The following is a 16,381-nucleotide window of genomic DNA, read 5'->3' on the forward strand; positions in this document are numbered from 1 at the left end:
AGAAGAAAAAATAATACAACATGGCTTCTTTCATTCCCGATTTTTCACAACTTCCGGCGGGTAACTACGAAATAATCAGTGTGACAGGTAAATTTCTTTATTTCTGAAGCTTTTTTAAATGCAGAATAGGCTATTCTATTATAGAAGATGGCTTGAGATGTATGAGTTTGGAATATAGAATGCATTTAATTGGTCGCATACGTTTAATTGAATATATTTCTATCTATTTTCCAGGCAATATTGTTGATGAGTGTGGAGAATCCCGATTTACGGAATGTTTAGCATTTGAATTTGGAAATGAAAATCCAGGGAACAGTAATTTATCAATTTCTGAGCTGACACGCCTCGTAGCTGATGATAAATCGTCGCCAAATCGTGTACAGTATGAAGATGACATAATCAACAACAAGGGGCCCGTTATTCCCCAATTTTACAACGACCTGAGATGTTTGATCGTCGACGAAGTCAAATCCACTGACAGCTTTGCAGATTCGTTGATGTTTTCAACCCACGAGGTGGTGAATATCAGAGAAAGAGAAGAATCACTCCTTCAGATGTTTTCCAAACTTCAACCTGAATATCCTGACATGGTTCAACAACTATCTTGCTTTTACCGCTTCCATTCCGCCAGCATTGACATGGAGAGAATGAACCGTGTTCAGTCCTGTCCATCCAAAGTTCAGCAACAGTCGCTCCATGTGGAACTTGACAACCAGCTACGCATGATCATCGACCGGGTAGAATCTAGTTTACAGTTATTGGCATCACGCACTGAACCGAGCAAGTCGTCAACAACGGCGAGGACTCGTCCAGTCTTGTGTCGTCGGTCCCTGAAAGTACTAGAACAATGGTACCAGTCACACTTAGTTCACCCGTATCCCACGGCCCAGCAAGTTGAACAACTGGCCGAGATTTCGGGTCTAACAACGGAACAGGTCAAAAAGTGGTTTGGTAATAAAAGAAGTCGTGCGAGAAACACAAGATCCCTGACAGAGATAGCTAAAGTCAAACGAAGGCAGCGACTTCTCCGAAGAGTGTGAATGATCTGCTGTTGTTTATGCTTTGTTTTATTTTCTTTATGTTCAAGTTTTGTAACCATATATTCTTGTTACGTTTGATTAAACTTTAATATGCCATTAGAATTCGGTTTTCTTTTTACTGTATATGAGAGAGAGAGAAAGAGAGAGAGAGAACTTGGTCATTTCGGGACTAACATGTGGTTCGATAGTATTTCAATAATTCGATTGCGCCTAGGGAACTTTATATTATAACAATTAGGGGAAAGTCGGAGAAATTCTCGTTTGGGTACATTTGCATCACTTAAATGGATACAGGGGAATACTTACAGTCATTTTAATTTTACCCTACTTAGAGGGTTAAAGAAATTGTCTACAGACTCATTAAGTTCTTCCTCCCCACGGAAATCTTTAGTAAAAGGCGAAAGATTTACACGAGAGATGAGGAAAACCAGAGGAATATTTCAAAACGCGGGCTAATCACCCGGTCCACGTTACATATACAAATCTACGTGTCACTCCATTATGACGAACCAGTGATCCTGACAGGAGACAATAACGCTGGAAAATAAATTCACAAGCCTTATAAGATCTAGATAATTAAATGCAGCTTACACTCGACACAAACTAGGGACCAATGCATGTTTCTTTTTTATTATTATTTCAGTAATTCGCTTGCACGTGCGGCTTTTTAGCAGTGGTAGGGGGTGGGGGGTCCGAAGAAAACCCACGAGTTTGGACAGGCGACCCGACTCCTTGACAAGTATAACCGGGAATTCGAAACCACGCCAGTTGACTCAATAACAGACCTACGCTAGTAATGCAAACGATCACAACTCTCTTTTTGTTTTTGATATCCACAGAATACAGACTGCTATTAAACATAACTCAAGCTATGATAGGTGATAAGTAATCAGCGATAAGTGTGGATGTATATATTAATCAGTACTGATTAATCGCTATCAATTCCAACTGTGAAACGAGATTTGTTTTACGTGTACTCGTGTGTTTAGACAGCTGGACCTCGGGTTTTCTGCTCATTCGAGCGTCAACATATTCCTGCCAGCAGAACCAACTCTGATTTGGGCTATCATACTTAAATTTTATAAGGAAAATAACCCCTAACACTCTTTTTATCTTAATTTACCCTCCGTAGAGGGCTAAAAGAAATTGTCTATAGACTCATTAAGTTGTTCCTCCCCACGGAAATCTTTAGTAAAAGGCGAAAGATTTACACGAAAAATGAGGAGAAACCAGAGTAATTTTTTCAAAACGTGGGCTAATCACCTGGTCCAAGTTTCATACACACGTCATGCCGGTATGACAAAACAAATTTTATAAGGAAAATAACCCCTAACACTCTTTTTATCTTAATTTACCCTCCGTAGAGGGTTAAAGAAATTGTCTATAGACTCATTAAGTTGTTCCTCCCCACGGAAATCTTTAGTAAAAGGCGAAAGATTTACACGAAAAATGAGGAGAAACCAGAGTAATTTTATCAAAACGTGGGCTAATCACCTGGTCCAAGTTTCATACACACGTCATGCCGGTATGACAAAACAGTGATACGAGACAAAAACGCCGGAGTATAAATTCACAAGCATTATAAGTTCTAGATAAATTAACGCAGCGAAAATCTTCGAATGCCTTTACAGATTTTGATTCCACGCCCAATGTTATGGCGAGTTTTACTGCGATGTCATTTTATTAACAAGTAGACATTTGCGAACAACGCCCCCCCCCACCGCCCGCCCCGCGACCCTCCTTTGAAACCAAGAGTTTACTGCGGCATTTTAATCCTCAATAAAGATAAATCTTGTTATGATTGGTGATTAGTAATCAGCGATAATTGTGTTGGAGACATTATTAGTTAACAGTACTGATTAATGTTTTCCGTGGATTAACTGGTTTGAAAACTCTTTTGGGTGGCTTCAACAAGCCGTCCACATGAGCAGTCATCATAAAGCAGTTGATTTAAAAGGATCGACTCAATTCTGACATCTCATTCTCAATCTGCCATTCCCGGATTTTATTTCATTGCGCTAAATTTTCGAGAAGAAAAAATAATACAACATGGCTTCTTTCATTCCCGATTTTTCACAACTTCCGGCGGGTAACTACGAAATAATCAGTGTGACAGGTAAATTTCTTTATTTCTGAAGCTTTTTTAAATGCAGAATAGGCTATTCTATTATAGAAGATGGCTTGAGATGTATGAGTTTGGAATATAGAATGCATTTAATTGGTCGCATACGTTTAATTGAATATATTTCTATCTATTTTCCAGGCAATATTGTTGATGAGTGTGGAGAATCCCGATTTACGGAATGTTTAGCATTTGAATTTGGAAATGAAAATCCAGGGAACAGTAATTTATCAATTTCTGAGCTGACACGCCTCGTAGCTGATGATAAATCGTCGCCAAATCGTGTACAGTATGAAGATGACATAATCAACAACAAGGGGCCCGTTATTCCCCAATTTTACAACGACATGAGATGTTTGATCGTCGACGAAGTCAAATCCACTGACAGCTTTGCAGATTCGTTGATGTTTTCAACCCACGAGGTGGTGAATATCAGAGAAAGAGAAGAATCACTCCTTCAGATGTTTTCCAAACTTCAACCTGAATATCCTGACATGGTTCAACAACTATCTTGCTTTTACCGCTTCCATTCCGCCAGCATTGACATGGAGAGAATGAACCGTGTTCAGTCCTGTCCATCCAAAGTTCAGCAACAGTCGCTCCATGTGGAACTTGACAACCAGCTACGCATGATCATCGACCGGGTAGAATCTAGTTTACAGTTATTGGCATCACGCACTGAACCGAGCAAGTCGTCAACAACGGCGAGGACTCGTCCAGTCTTGTGTCGTCGGTCCCTGAAAGTACTAGAACAATGGTACCAGTCACACTTAGTTCACCCGTATCCCACGGCCCAGCAAGTTGAACAACTGGCCGAGATTTCGGGTCCAACAACGGAACAGGTCAAAAAGTGGTTTGGTAATAAAAGAAGTCGTGCGAGAAACACAAGATCCCTGACAGAGATAGCTAAAGTCAAACGAAGGCAGCGACTTCTCCGAAGAGTGTGAATGATCTGCTGTTGTTTATGCTTTGTTTTATTTTCTTTATGTTCAAGTTTTGTAACCATATATTCTTGTTACGTTTGATTAAACTTTAATATGCCATTAGAATTCGGTTTTCTTTTTACTGTATATGAGAGAGAGAGAAAGAGAGAGAACTTGGTCATTTCGGGACTAACACGTGGTTCGATAGTATTTCAATAATTCGATTGCGCCTAGGGAACTTTATATTATAACAATTAGGGGAAAGTCGGAGAAATTCTCGTTTGGGTACATTTGCATCACTTAAATGGATACAGGGGAATACTTACAGTCATTTTAATTTTACCCTACTTAGAGGGTTAAAGAAATTGTCTACAGACTCATTAAGTTCTTCCTCCCCACGGAAATCTTTAGTAAAAGGCGAAAGATTTACACGAGAGATGAGGAAAACCAGAGGAATATTTCAAAACGCGGGCTAATCACCCGGTCCACGTTACATATACAAATCTACGTGTCACTCCATTATGACGAACCAGTGATCCTGACAGGAGACAATAACGCTGGAAAATAAATTCACAAGCCTTATAAGATCTAGATAATTAAATGCAGCTTACACTCGACACAAACTAGGGACCAATGCATGTTTCTTTTTTATTATTATTTCAGTAATTCGCTTGCACGTGCGGCTTTTTAGCAGTGGTAGGGGGTGGGGGTCCGAAGAAAACCCACGAGTTTGGACAGGCGACCCGACTCCTTGACAAGTATAACCGGGAATTCGAAACCACGCCAGTTGACTCAATGACAGACCTACGCTAGTAATGCAAACGATCACAACTCTCTTTTTGTTTTTGATATCCACAGAATACAGACTGCTATTAAACATAACTCAAGCTATGATAGGTGATAAGTAATCAGCGATTAGTGTGGATGTATATATTAATCAGTACTGATTAATCATTTTGAGACTAACTCACGCTATCAATTCCAACTGTGAAACGAGATTTGTTTTACGTGTACCCGTGTGTTTTGACAGATGGACCTCGGGTTTTCTGCTCATTCGAGCGTCAACATATTCCTGCCAGCAGAACCAACTCTGATTTGGGCTATCATACTTAAATTTTATAAGGAAAATAACCCCAAACACTCTTTTTATCTTAATTTACCCTCCGTAGAGGGTTAAAGAAATTGTCTATAGACTCATTAAGTTGTTCCTCCCCACGGAAATCTTTAGTAAAAAGCGAAAGATTTACACGAGAAACCAGAGTAATTTTTTCAAAACGTGGGCTAATCACCTGGTCCAAGTTTCATACCGGTATGACAAAACAAATTTTATAATGAAAATAACCCCTAACACTCTTTTTATCTTAATTTACCCTCCGTAGAGGGTTAAAGAAATTGTCTATAGACTCATTAAGTTGTTCCTCCCCACGGAAATCTTTAGTAAAAGGCGAAAGATTTACACGATAAATGAGGAGAAACCAGAGTAATTTTATCAAAACGTGGGCTAATCACCTGGTCCAAGTTTCATACACACGTCATGCCGGTATGACAAAACAGTGATACGAGACAAAAACGCCGGAGTATAAATTCACAAGCATTATAAGTTCTAGATAAATTAACGCAGCGAAAATCTTCGAATGCCTTTACAGATTTTGATTCCACGCCCAATGTTATGGCGAGTTTTACTGCGATGTCATTTTATTAACAAGTAGACATTTGCGAACAAAAACCCCCCTACCGCCCGCCCCGCGACACTCCTTTGAAACCAAGAGTTTACTGCGGCATTTTAATCCTCAATAAAGATAAATCTTGTTATGATTGGTGATTAGTAATCAGCGATAATTGTGTTGGAGACATTATTAGTTAACAGTACTGATTAATGTTTTCCGTGGATTAACTGGTTTGAAAACTCTTTTGGGTGGCTTCAACAAGCCGTCCACATGAGCAGTCATCATAAAGCAGTTGATTTAAAAGGATCGACTCAATTCTGACATCTCATTCTCAATCTGCCATTCCCGGATTTTATTTCATTGCGCTAAATTTTCGAGAAGAAAAAATAATACAACATGGCTTCTTTCATTCCCGATTTTTCACAACTTCCGGCGGGTAACTACGAAATAATCAGTGTGACAGGTAAATTTCTTTATTTCTGAAGCTTTTTTAAATGCAGAATAGGCTATTCTATTATAGAAGATGGCTTGAGATGTATGAGTTTGGAATATAGAATGCATTTAATTGGTCGCATACGTTTAATTGAATATATTTCTATCTATTTTCCAGGCAATATTGTTGATGAGTGTGGAGAATCCCGATTTACGGAATGTTTAGCATTTGAATTTGGAAATGAAAATCCAGGGAACAGTAATTTATCAATTTCTGAGCTGACACGCCTCGTAGCTGATGATAAATCGTCGCCAAATCGTGTACAGTATGAAGATGACATAATCAACAACAAGGGGCCCGTTATTCCCCAATTTTACAACGACCTGAGATGTTTGATCGTCGACGAAGTCAAATCCACTGACAGCTTTGCAGATTCGTTGATGTTTTCAACCCACGAGGTGGTGAATATCAGAGAAAGAGAAGAATCACTCCTTCAGATGTTTTCCAAACTTCAACCTGAATATCCTGACATGGTTCAACAACTATCTTGCTTTTACCGCTTCCATTCCGCCAGCATTGACATGGAGAGAATGAACCGTGTTCAGTCCTGTCCATCCAAAGTTCAGCAACAGTCGCTCCATGTGGAACTTGACAACCAGCTACGCATGATCATCGACCGGGTAGAATCTAGTTTACAGTTATTGGCATCACGCACTGAACCGAGCAAGTCGTCAACAACGGCGAGGACTCGTCCAGTCTTGTGTCGTCGGTCCCTGAAAGTACTAGAACAATGGTACCAGTCACACTTAGTTCACCCGTATCCCACGGCCCAGCAAGTTGAACAACTGGCCGAGATTTCGGGTCCAACAACGGAACAGGTCAAAAAGTGGTTTGGTAATAAAAGAAGTCGTGCGAGAAACACAAGATCCCTGACAGAGATAGCTAAAGTCAAACGAAGGCAGCGACTTCTCCGAAGAGTGTGAATGATCTGCTGTTGTTTATGCTTTGTTTTATTTTCTTTATGTTCAAGTTTTGTAACCATATATTCTTGTTACGTTTGATTAAACTTTAATATGCCATTAGAATTCGGTTTTCTTTTTACTGTATATGAGAGAGAGAGAAAGAGAGAGAACTTGGTCATTTCGGGACTAACACGTGGTTCGATAGTATTTCAATAATTCGATTGCGCCTAGGGAACTTTATATTATAACAATTAGGGGAAAGTCGGAGAAATTCTCGTTTGGGTACATTTGCATCACTTAAATGGATACAGGGGAATACTTACAGTCATTTTAATTTTACCCTACTTAGAGGGTTAAAGAAATTGTCTACAGACTCATTAAGTTCTTCCTCCCCACGGAAATCTTTAGTAAAAGGCGAAAGATTTACACGAGAGATGAGGAAAACCAGAGGAATATTTCAAAACGCGGGCTAATCACCCGGTCCACGTTACATATACAAATCTACGTGTCACTCCATTATGACGAACCAGTGATCCTGACAGGAGACAATAACGCTGGAAAATAAATTCACAAGCCTTATAAGATCTAGATAATTAAATGCAGCTTACACTCGACACAAACTAGGGACCAATGCATGTTTCTTTTTTATTATTATTTCAGTAATTCGCTTGCACGTGCGGCTTTTTAGCAGTGGTAGGGGGTGGGGGTCCGAAGAAAACCCACGAGTTTGGACAGGCGACCCGACTCCTTGACAAGTATAACCGGGAATTCGAAACCACGCCAGTTGACTCAATGACAGACCTACGCTAGTAATGCAAACGATCACAACTCTCTTTTTGTTTTTGATATCCACAGAATACAGACTGCTATTAAACATAACTCAAGCTATGATAGGTGATAAGTAATCAGCGATTAGTGTGGATGTATATATTAATCAGTACTGATTAATCATTTTGAGACTAACTCACGCTATCAATTCCAACTGTGAAACGAGATTTGTTTTACGTGTACCCGTGTGTTTTGACAGATGGACCTCGGGTTTTCTGCTCATTCGAGCGTCAACATATTCCTGCCAGCAGAACCAACTCTGATTTGGGCTATCATACTTAAATTTTATAAGGAAAATAACCCCAAACACTCTTTTTATCTTAATTTACCCTCCGTAGAGGGTTAAAGAAATTGTCTATAGACTCATTAAGTTGTTCCTCCCCACGGAAATCTTTAGTAAAAAGCGAAAGATTTACACGAGAAACCAGAGTAATTTTTTCAAAACGTGGGCTAATCACCTGGTCCAAGTTTCATACACACGTCATGCCGGTATGACAAAACAAATTTTATAAGGAAAATAACCCCTAACACTCTTTTTATCTTAATTTACCCTCCGTAGAGGGTTAAAGAAATTGTCTATAGACTCATTAAGTTGTTCCTCCCCACGGAAATCTTTAGTAAAAGGCGAAAGATTTACACGAAAAATGAGGAGAAACCAGAGTAATTTTTTCAAAACGTGGGCTAATCACCTGGTCCAAGTTTCATACACACGTCATGCCGGTATGACAAAACAGTGATACGAGACAAAAACGCCGGAGTATAAATTCACAAGCATTATAAGTTCTAGATAAATTAACGCAGCGAAAATCTTCGAATGCCTTTACAGATTTTGATTCCACGCCCAATGTTATGGCGAGTTTTACTGCGATGTCATTTTATTAACAAGTAGACATTTGCGAACAACGCCCCCCCCCACCGCCCGCCCCGCGACCCTCCTTTGAAACCAAGAGTTTACTGCGGCATTTTAATCCTCAATAAAGATAAATCTTGTTATGATTGGTGATTAGTAATCAGCGATAATTGTGTTGGAGACATTATTAGTTAACAGTACTGATTTGTAACCATATATTCTTGTTACGTTTGATTAAACTTTAATATGCCATTAGAATTCGGTTTTCTTTTTACTGTATATGAGAGAGAGAGAAAGAGAGAGAACTTGGTCATTTCGGGACTAACACGTGGTTCGATAGTATTTCAATAATTCGATTGCGCCTAGGGAACTTTATATTATAACAATTAGGGGAAAGTCGGAGAAATTCTCGTTTGGGTACATTTGCATCACTTAAATGGATACAGGGGAATACTTACAGTCATTTTAATTTTACCCTACTTAGAGGGTTAAAGAAATTGTCTACAGACTCATTAAGTTCTTCCTCCCCACGGAAATCTTTAGTAAAAGGCGAAAGATTTACACGAGAGATGAGGAAAACCAGAGGAATATTTCAAAACGCGGGCTAATCACCCGGTCCACGTTACATATACAAATCTACGTGTCACTCCATTATGACGAACCAGTGATCCTGACAGGAGACAATAACGCTGGAAAATAAATTCACAAGCCTTATAAGATCTAGATAATTAAATGCAGCTTACACTCGACACAAACTAGGGACCAATGCATGTTTCTTTTTTATTATTATTTCAGTAATTCGCTTGCACGTGCGGCTTTTTAGCAGTGGTAGGGGGTGGGGGTCCGAAGAAAACCCACGAGTTTGGACAGGCGACCCGACTCCTTGACAAGTATAACCGGGAATTCGAAACCACGCCAGTTGACTCAATGACAGACCTACGCTAGTAATGCAAACGATCACAACTCTCTTTTTGTTTTTGATATCCACAGAATACAGACTGCTATTAAACATAACTCAAGCTATGATAGGTGATAAGTAATCAGCGATTAGTGTGGATGTATATATTAATCAGTACTGATTAATCATTTTGAGACTAACTCACGCTATCAATTCCAACTGTGAAACGAGATTTGTTTTACGTGTACCCGTGTGTTTTGACAGATGGACCTCGGGTTTTCTGCTCATTCGAGCGTCAACATATTCCTGCCAGCAGAACCAACTCTGATTTGGGCTATCATACTTAAATTTTATAAGGAAAATAACCCCAAACACTCTTTTTATCTTAATTTACCCTCCGTAGAGGGTTAAAGAAATTGTCTATAGACTCATTAAGTTGTTCCTCCCCACGGAAATCTTTAGTAAAAAGCGAAAGATTTACACGAGAAACCAGAGTAATTTTTTCAAAACGTGGGCTAATCACCTAGTCCAAGTTTCATACACACGTCATGCCGGTATGACAAAACAAATTTTATAAGGAAAATAACCCCTAACACTCTTTTTATCTTAATTTACCCTCCGTAGAGGGTTAAAGAAATTGTCTATAGACTCATTAAGTTGTTCCTCCCCACGGAAATCTTTAGTAAAAGGCGAAAGATTTACACGAAAAATGAGGAGAAACCAGAGTAATTTTTTCAAAACGTGGGCTAATCACCTGGTCCAAGTTTCATACACACGTCATGCCGGTATGACAAAACAGTGATACGAGACAAAAACGCCGGAGTATAAATTCACAAGCATTATAAGTTCTAGATAAATTAACGCAGCGAAAATCTTCGAATGCCTTTACAGATTTTGATTCCACGCCCAATGTTATGGCGAGTTTTACTGCGATGTCATTTTATTAACAAGTAGACATTTGCGAACAACGCCCCCCCCCACCGCCCGCCCCGCGACCCTCCTTTGAAACCAAGAGTTTACTGCGGCATTTTAATCCTCAATAAAGATAAATCTTGTTATGATTGGTGATTAGTAATCAGCGATAATTGTGTTGGAGACATTATTAGTTAACAGTACTGATTAATGTTTTCCGTGGATTAACTGGTTTGAAAACTCTTTTGGGTGGCTTCAACAAGCCGTCCACATGAGCAGTCATCATAAAGCAGTTGATTTAAAAGGATCGACTCAATTCTGACATCTCATTCTCAATCTGCCATTCCCGGATTTTATTTCATTGCGCTAAATTTTCGAGAAGAAAAAATAATACAACATGGCTTCTTTCATTCCCGATTTTTCACAACTTCCGGCGGGTAACTACGAAATAATCAGTGTGACAGGTAAATTTCTTTATTTCTGAAGCTTTTTTAAATGCAGAATAGGCTATTCTATTATAGAAGATGGCTTGAGATGTATGAGTTTGGAATATAGAATGCATTTAATTGGTCGCATACGTTTAATTGAATATATTTCTATCTATTTTCCAGGCAATATTGTTGATGAGTGTGGAGAATCCCGATTTACGGAATGTTTAGCATTTGAATTTGGAAATGAAAATCCAGGGAACAGTAATTTATCAATTTCTGAGCTGACACGCCTCGTAGCTGATGATAAATCGTCGCCAAATCGTGTACAGTATGAAGATGACATAATCAACAACAAGGGGCCCGTTATTCCCCAATTTTACAACGACCTGAGATGTTTGATCGTCGACGAAGTCAAATCCACTGACAGCTTTGCAGATTCGTTGATGTTTTCAACCCACGAGGTGGTGAATATCAGAGAAAGAGAAGAATCACTCCTTCAGATGTTTTCCAAACTTCAACCTGAATATCCTGACATGGTTCAACAACTATCTTGCTTTTACCGCTTCCATTCCGCCAGCATTGACATGGAGAGAATGAACCGTGTTCAGTCCTGTCCATCCAAAGTTCAGCAACAGTCGCTCCATGTGGAACTTGACAACCAGCTACGCATGATCATCGACCGGGTAGAATCTAGTTTACAGTTATTGGCATCACGCACTGAACCGAGCAAGTCGTCAACAACGGCGAGGACTCGTCCAGTCTTGTGTCGTCGGTCCCTGAAAGTACTAGAACAATGGTACCAGTCACACTTAGTTCACCCGTATCCCACGGCCCAGCAAGTTGAACAACTGGCCGAGATTTCGGGTCTAACAACGGAACAGGTCAAAAAGTGGTTTGGTAATAAAAGAAGTCGTGCGAGAAACACAAGATCCCTGACAGAGATAGCTAAAGTCAAACGAAGGCAGCGACTTCTCCGAAGAGTGTGAATGATCTGCTGTTGTTTATGCTTTGTTTTATTTTCTTTATGTTCAAGTTTTGTAACCATATATTCTTGTTACGTTTGATTAAACTTTAATATGCCATTAGAATTCGGTTTTCTTTTTACTGTATATGAGAGAGAGAGAAAGAGAGAGAGAGAACTTGGTCATTTCGGGACTAACATGTGGTTCGATAGTATTTCAATAATTCGATTGCGCCTAGGGAACTTTATATTATAACAATTAGGGGAAAGTCGGAGAAATTCTCGTTTGGGTACATTTGCATCACTTAAATGGATACAGGGGAATACTTACAGTCATTTTAATTTTACCCTACTTAGAGGGTTAAAGATTAATTGTCTACAGGCTCATTAAGTTCTTCCTCCCCACGGAAATCTTTAGTAAAAGGCGAAAGATTTACACGAGAGATGAGGAAAACCAGAGGAATATTTCAAAACGCGGGCTAATCACCCGGTCCACGTTACATATACAAATCTACGTGTCACTCCATTATGACGAACCAGTGATCCTGACAGGAGACAATAACGCTGGAAAATAAATTCACAAGCCTTATAAGTCTAGATAATTAAATGCAGCTTACACTTACACTCGACACAAACTAGGGACCAATGCATGTTTCTTTTTTATTATTATTTCAGTAATTCGCTTGCACGTGCGGCTTTTTAGCAGTGGTAGGGGGTGGGGGTCCGAAGAAAACCCACGAGTTTGGACAGGCGACCCGACTCCTTGACAAGTATAACCGGGAAATCGAAACCACGCCAGTTGACTCAATGACAGACCTACGCTAGTAATGCAAACGATCACAACTCTCTTTTTGTTTTTGATATCCACAGAATACAGACTGCTATTAAACATAACTCAAGCTATGATAGGTGATAAGTAATCAGCGATAAGTGTGGATGTATATATTAATCAGTACTGATTAATCATTTTGAGACTAACTCACGCTATCAATTCCAACTGTGAAACGAGATTTGTTTTACGTGTACCCGTGTGTTTTGACAGATGGACCTCGGGTTTTCTGCTCATTCGAGCGTCAACATATTCCTGCCAGCAGAACCAACTCTGATTTGGGCTATCATACTTAAATTTTATAAGGAAAATAACCCCAAACACTCTTTTTATCTTAATTTACCCTCCGTAGAGGGTTAAAGAAATTGTCTATAGACTCATTAAGTTGTTCCTCCCCACGGAAATCTTTAGTAAAAAGCGAAAGATTTACACGAGAAACCAGAGTAATTTTTTCAAAACGTGGGCTAATCACCTGGTCCAAGTTTCATACCGGTATGACAAAACAAATTTTATAAGGAAAATAACCCCTAACACTCTTTTTATCTTAATTTACCCTCCGTAGAGGGTTAAAGAAATTGTCTATAGACTCATTAAGTTGTTCCTCCCCACGGAAATCTTTAGTAAAAGGCGAAAGATTTACACGATAAATGAGGAGAAACCAGAGTAATTTTATCAAAACGTGGGCTAATCACCTGGTCCAAGTTTCATACACACGTCATGCCGGTATGACAAAACAGTGATACGAGACAAAAACGCCGGAGTATAAATTCACAAGCATTATAAGTTCTAGATAAATTAACGCAGCGAAAATCTTCGAATGCCTTTACAGATTTTGATTCCACGCCCAATGTTATGGCGAGTTTTACTGCGATGTCATTTTATTAACAAGTAGACATTTGCGAACAAAAACCCCCCTACCGCCCGCCCCGCGACACTCCTTTGAAACCAAGAGTTTACTGCGGCATTTTAATCCTCAATAAAGATAAATCTTGTTATGATTGGTGATTAGTAATCAGCGATAATTGTGTTGGAGACATTATTAGTTAACAGTACTGATTAATGTTTTCCGTGGATTAACTGGTTTGAAAACTCTTTTAGGTGGCTTCAACAAGCCGTCCACATGAGCAGTCATCATAAAGCAGTTGATTTAAAAGGATCGACTCAATTCTGACATCTCATTCTCAATCTGCCATTCCCGGATTTTATTTCATTGCGCTAAATTTTCGAGAAGAAAAAATAATACAACATGGCTTCTTTCATTCCCGATTTTTCACAACTTCCGGCGGGTAACTACGAAATAATCAGTGTGACAGGTAAATTTCTTTATTTCTGAAGCTTTTTTAAATGCAGAATAGGCTATTCTATTATAGAAGATGGCTTGAGATGTATGAGTTTGGAATATAGAATGCATTTAATTGGTCGCATACGTTTAATTGAATATATTTCTATCTATTTTCCAGGCAATATTGTTGATGAGTGTGGAGAATCCCGATTTACGGAATGTTTAGCATTTGAATTTGGAAATGAAAATCCAGGGAACAGTAATTTATCAATTTCTGAGCTGACACGCCTCGTAGCTGATGATAAATCGTCGCCAAATCGTGTACAGTATGAAGATGACATAATCAACAACAAGGGGCCCGTTATTCCCCAATTTTACAACGACCTGAGATGTTTGATCGTCGACGAAGTCAAATCCACTGACAGCTTTGCAGATTCGTTGATGTTTTCAACCCACGAGGTGGTGAATATCAGAGAAAGAGAAGAATCACTCCTTCAGATGTTTTCCAAACTTCAACCTGAATATCCTGACATGGTTCAACAACTATCTTGCTTTTACCGCTTCCATTCCGCCAGCATTGACATGGAGAGAATGAACCGTGTTCAGTCCTGTCCATCCAAAGTTCAGCAACAGTCGCTCCATGTGGAACTTGACAACCAGCTACGCATGATCATCGACCGGGTAGAATCTAGTTTACAGTTATTGGCATCACGCACTGAACCGAGCAAGTCGTCAACAACGGCGAGGACTCGTCCAGTCTTGTGTCGTCGGTCCCTGAAAGTACTAGAACAATGGTACCAGCCACACTTAGTTCACCCGTATCCCACGGCCCAGCAAGTTGAACAACTGGCCGAGATTTCGGGTCCAACAACGGAACAGGTCAAAAAGTGGTTTGGTAATAAAAGAAGTCGTGCGAGAAACACAAGATCCCTGACAGAGATAGCTAAAGTCAAACGAAGGCAGCGACTTCTCCGAAGAGTGTGAATGATCTGCTGTTGTTTATGCTTTGTTTTATTTTCTTTATGTTCAAGTTTTGTAACCATATATTCTTGTTACGTTTGATTAAACTTTAATATGCCATTAGAATTCGGTTTTCTTTTTACTGTATATGAGAGAGAGAGAAAGAGAGAGAACTTGGTCATTTCGGGACTAACACGTGGTTCGATAGTATTTCAATAATTCGATTGCGCCTAGGGAACTTTATATTATAACAATTAGGGGAAAGTCGGAGAAATTCTCGTTTGGGTACATTTGCATCACTTAAATGGATACAGGGGAATACTTACAGTCATTTTAATTTTACCCTACTTAGAGGGTTAAAGAAATTGTCTACAGACTCATTAAGTTCTTCCTCCCCACGGAAATCTTTAGTAAAAGGCGAAAGATTTACACGAGAGATGAGGAAAACCAGAGGAATATTTCAAAACGCGGGCTAATCACCCGGTCCACGTTACATATACAAATCTACGTGTCACTCCATTATGACGAACCAGTGATCCTGACAGGAGACAATAACGCTGGAAAATAAATTCACAAGCCTTATAAGATCTAGATAATTAAATGCAGCTTACACTCGACACAAACTAGGGACCAATGCATGTTTCTTTTTTATTATTATTTCAGTAATTCGCTTGCACGTGCGGCTTTTTAGCAGTGGTAGGGGGTGGGGGTCCGAAGAAAACCCACGAGTTTGGACAGGCGACCCGACTCCTTGACAAGTATAACCGGGAATTCGAAACCACGCCAGTTGACTCAATGACAGACCTACGCTAGTAATGCAAACGATCACAACTCTCTTTTTGTTTTTGATATCCACAGAATACAGACTGCTATTAAACATAACTCAAGCTATGATAGGTGATAAGTAATCAGCGATTAGTGTGGATGTATATATTAATCAGTACTGATTAATCATTTTGAGACTAACTCACGCTATAAATTCCAACTGTGAAACGAGATTTGTTATACGTGTACCCGTGTGTTTTGACAGATGGACCTCGGGTTTTCTGCTCATTCGAGCGTCAACATATTCCTGCCAGCAGAACCAACTCTGATTTGGGCTATCATACTTAAATTTTATAAGGAAAATAACCCCAAACACTCTTTTTATCTTAATTTACCCTCCGTAGAGGGTTAAAGAAATTGTCTATAGACTCATTAAGTTGTTCCTCCCCACGGAAATCTTTAGTAAAAAGCGAAAGATTTACACGAGAAACCAGAGTAATTTTTTCAAAACGTGGGCT

The 16,381-nt window shown here is 39.4% G+C and overlaps 3 protein-coding genes, 12 non-coding genes and 5 pseudogenes across 15 annotated transcripts; 3 read left to right on the forward strand and 17 right to left on the reverse strand.

Moving 5' to 3' along the window:
- Positions 1-1,359: 1,359 nt before the first annotated feature.
- Positions 1,360-1,475, reverse strand: LOC126825827 (U5 spliceosomal RNA). The gene has a single exon (XR_007682241.1). It is a non-coding gene; the product is annotated as a U5 spliceosomal RNA (small nuclear RNA).
- Positions 1,476-2,160: 685 nt separating this feature from the next.
- LOC126825918 (U5 spliceosomal RNA) lies at positions 2,161-2,278 on the reverse strand. The gene has a single exon (XR_007682311.1). It is a non-coding gene; the product is annotated as a U5 spliceosomal RNA (small nuclear RNA).
- A 115-nt stretch (positions 2,279-2,393) lies between these two features.
- On the reverse strand, positions 2,394-2,509 carry LOC126825778 (U5 spliceosomal RNA). The gene has a single exon (XR_007682193.1). It is a non-coding gene; the product is annotated as a U5 spliceosomal RNA (small nuclear RNA).
- Positions 2,510-3,089: 580 nt separating this feature from the next.
- LOC126824384 (uncharacterized) lies at positions 3,090-4,109 on the forward strand. The gene is made up of 2 exons (XM_050553604.1): positions 3,090-3,156; positions 3,589-4,109. The coding sequence occupies exons 1-2, from the start codon at positions 3,090-3,092 to the stop codon at positions 4,107-4,109; spliced, it is 588 nt and encodes a 195-aa protein (XP_050409561.1).
- A 315-nt stretch (positions 4,110-4,424) lies between these two features.
- On the reverse strand, positions 4,425-4,540 carry LOC126825828 (U5 spliceosomal RNA). Its single transcript, XR_007682242.1, has one exon. It is a non-coding gene; the product is annotated as a U5 spliceosomal RNA (small nuclear RNA).
- Positions 4,541-5,243: 703 nt separating this feature from the next.
- LOC126825886 (U5 spliceosomal RNA) lies at positions 5,244-5,349 on the reverse strand (annotated as a pseudogene).
- A 104-nt stretch (positions 5,350-5,453) lies between these two features.
- On the reverse strand, positions 5,454-5,569 carry LOC126825929 (U5 spliceosomal RNA). Its single transcript, XR_007682322.1, has one exon. It is a non-coding gene; the product is annotated as a U5 spliceosomal RNA (small nuclear RNA).
- Positions 5,570-6,625: 1,056 nt separating this feature from the next.
- Positions 6,626-7,168, forward strand: LOC126824385 (uncharacterized). The gene has a single exon (XM_050553605.1). The coding sequence runs from the start codon at positions 6,626-6,628 to the stop codon at positions 7,166-7,168; it is 543 nt and encodes a 180-aa protein (XP_050409562.1).
- A 315-nt stretch (positions 7,169-7,483) lies between these two features.
- LOC126825829 (U5 spliceosomal RNA) lies at positions 7,484-7,599 on the reverse strand. Its single transcript, XR_007682243.1, has one exon. It is a non-coding gene; the product is annotated as a U5 spliceosomal RNA (small nuclear RNA).
- Positions 7,600-8,302: 703 nt separating this feature from the next.
- Positions 8,303-8,408, reverse strand: LOC126825889 (U5 spliceosomal RNA; annotated as a pseudogene).
- A 115-nt stretch (positions 8,409-8,523) lies between these two features.
- On the reverse strand, positions 8,524-8,639 carry LOC126825779 (U5 spliceosomal RNA). The gene has a single exon (XR_007682194.1). It is a non-coding gene; the product is annotated as a U5 spliceosomal RNA (small nuclear RNA).
- Positions 8,640-9,296: 657 nt separating this feature from the next.
- Positions 9,297-9,412, reverse strand: LOC126825830 (U5 spliceosomal RNA). Its single transcript, XR_007682244.1, has one exon. It is a non-coding gene; the product is annotated as a U5 spliceosomal RNA (small nuclear RNA).
- A 703-nt stretch (positions 9,413-10,115) lies between these two features.
- On the reverse strand, positions 10,116-10,221 carry LOC126825890 (U5 spliceosomal RNA; annotated as a pseudogene).
- Positions 10,222-10,336: 115 nt separating this feature from the next.
- LOC126825780 (U5 spliceosomal RNA) lies at positions 10,337-10,452 on the reverse strand. Its single transcript, XR_007682195.1, has one exon. It is a non-coding gene; the product is annotated as a U5 spliceosomal RNA (small nuclear RNA).
- A 1,919-nt stretch (positions 10,453-12,371) lies between these two features.
- LOC126825864 (U5 spliceosomal RNA) lies at positions 12,372-12,489 on the reverse strand. Its single transcript, XR_007682279.1, has one exon. It is a non-coding gene; the product is annotated as a U5 spliceosomal RNA (small nuclear RNA).
- Positions 12,490-13,197: 708 nt separating this feature from the next.
- Positions 13,198-13,303, reverse strand: LOC126825878 (U5 spliceosomal RNA; annotated as a pseudogene).
- Positions 13,304-13,407: 104 nt separating this feature from the next.
- On the reverse strand, positions 13,408-13,523 carry LOC126825931 (U5 spliceosomal RNA). Its single transcript, XR_007682323.1, has one exon. It is a non-coding gene; the product is annotated as a U5 spliceosomal RNA (small nuclear RNA).
- A 1,056-nt stretch (positions 13,524-14,579) lies between these two features.
- LOC126824386 (uncharacterized) lies at positions 14,580-15,122 on the forward strand. Its single transcript, XM_050553606.1, has one exon. The coding sequence runs from the start codon at positions 14,580-14,582 to the stop codon at positions 15,120-15,122; it is 543 nt and encodes a 180-aa protein (XP_050409563.1).
- A 315-nt stretch (positions 15,123-15,437) lies between these two features.
- On the reverse strand, positions 15,438-15,553 carry LOC126825831 (U5 spliceosomal RNA). Its single transcript, XR_007682245.1, has one exon. It is a non-coding gene; the product is annotated as a U5 spliceosomal RNA (small nuclear RNA).
- Positions 15,554-16,256: 703 nt separating this feature from the next.
- Positions 16,257-16,362, reverse strand: LOC126825891 (U5 spliceosomal RNA; annotated as a pseudogene).
- Positions 16,363-16,381: the final 19 nt, after the last annotated feature.

Source organism: Patella vulgata, chromosome 6, assembly GCF_932274485.2.
Source record: "Patella vulgata chromosome 6, xgPatVulg1.2, whole genome shotgun sequence".
Classification (NCBI taxonomy): Eukaryota; Metazoa; Mollusca; class Gastropoda; family Patellidae; genus Patella; species Patella vulgata.

What these genes read in the sequence shown, in the direction of transcription:
- LOC126824385 (XM_050553605.1), top strand. Translation starts at nt 6,626, where the DNA reads ATGTTTTCAACCCACGAGGTGGTGAATATCAGAGAAAGAGAAGAATCA.
- LOC126824384 (XM_050553604.1), top strand. Translation starts at nt 3,090, where the DNA reads ATGGCTTCTTTCATTCCCGATTTTTCACAACTTCCGGCGGGTAACTAC. An exon ending in CGAAATAATCAGTGTGACAG is followed by an intron (nt 3,157 to 3,588) that starts GTAAATTTCTTT and finishes CCCACGAGGTGG; the next exon opens with TGAATATCAGAGAAAGAGAA.
- LOC126824386 (XM_050553606.1), top strand. Translation starts at nt 14,580, where the DNA reads ATGTTTTCAACCCACGAGGTGGTGAATATCAGAGAAAGAGAAGAATCA.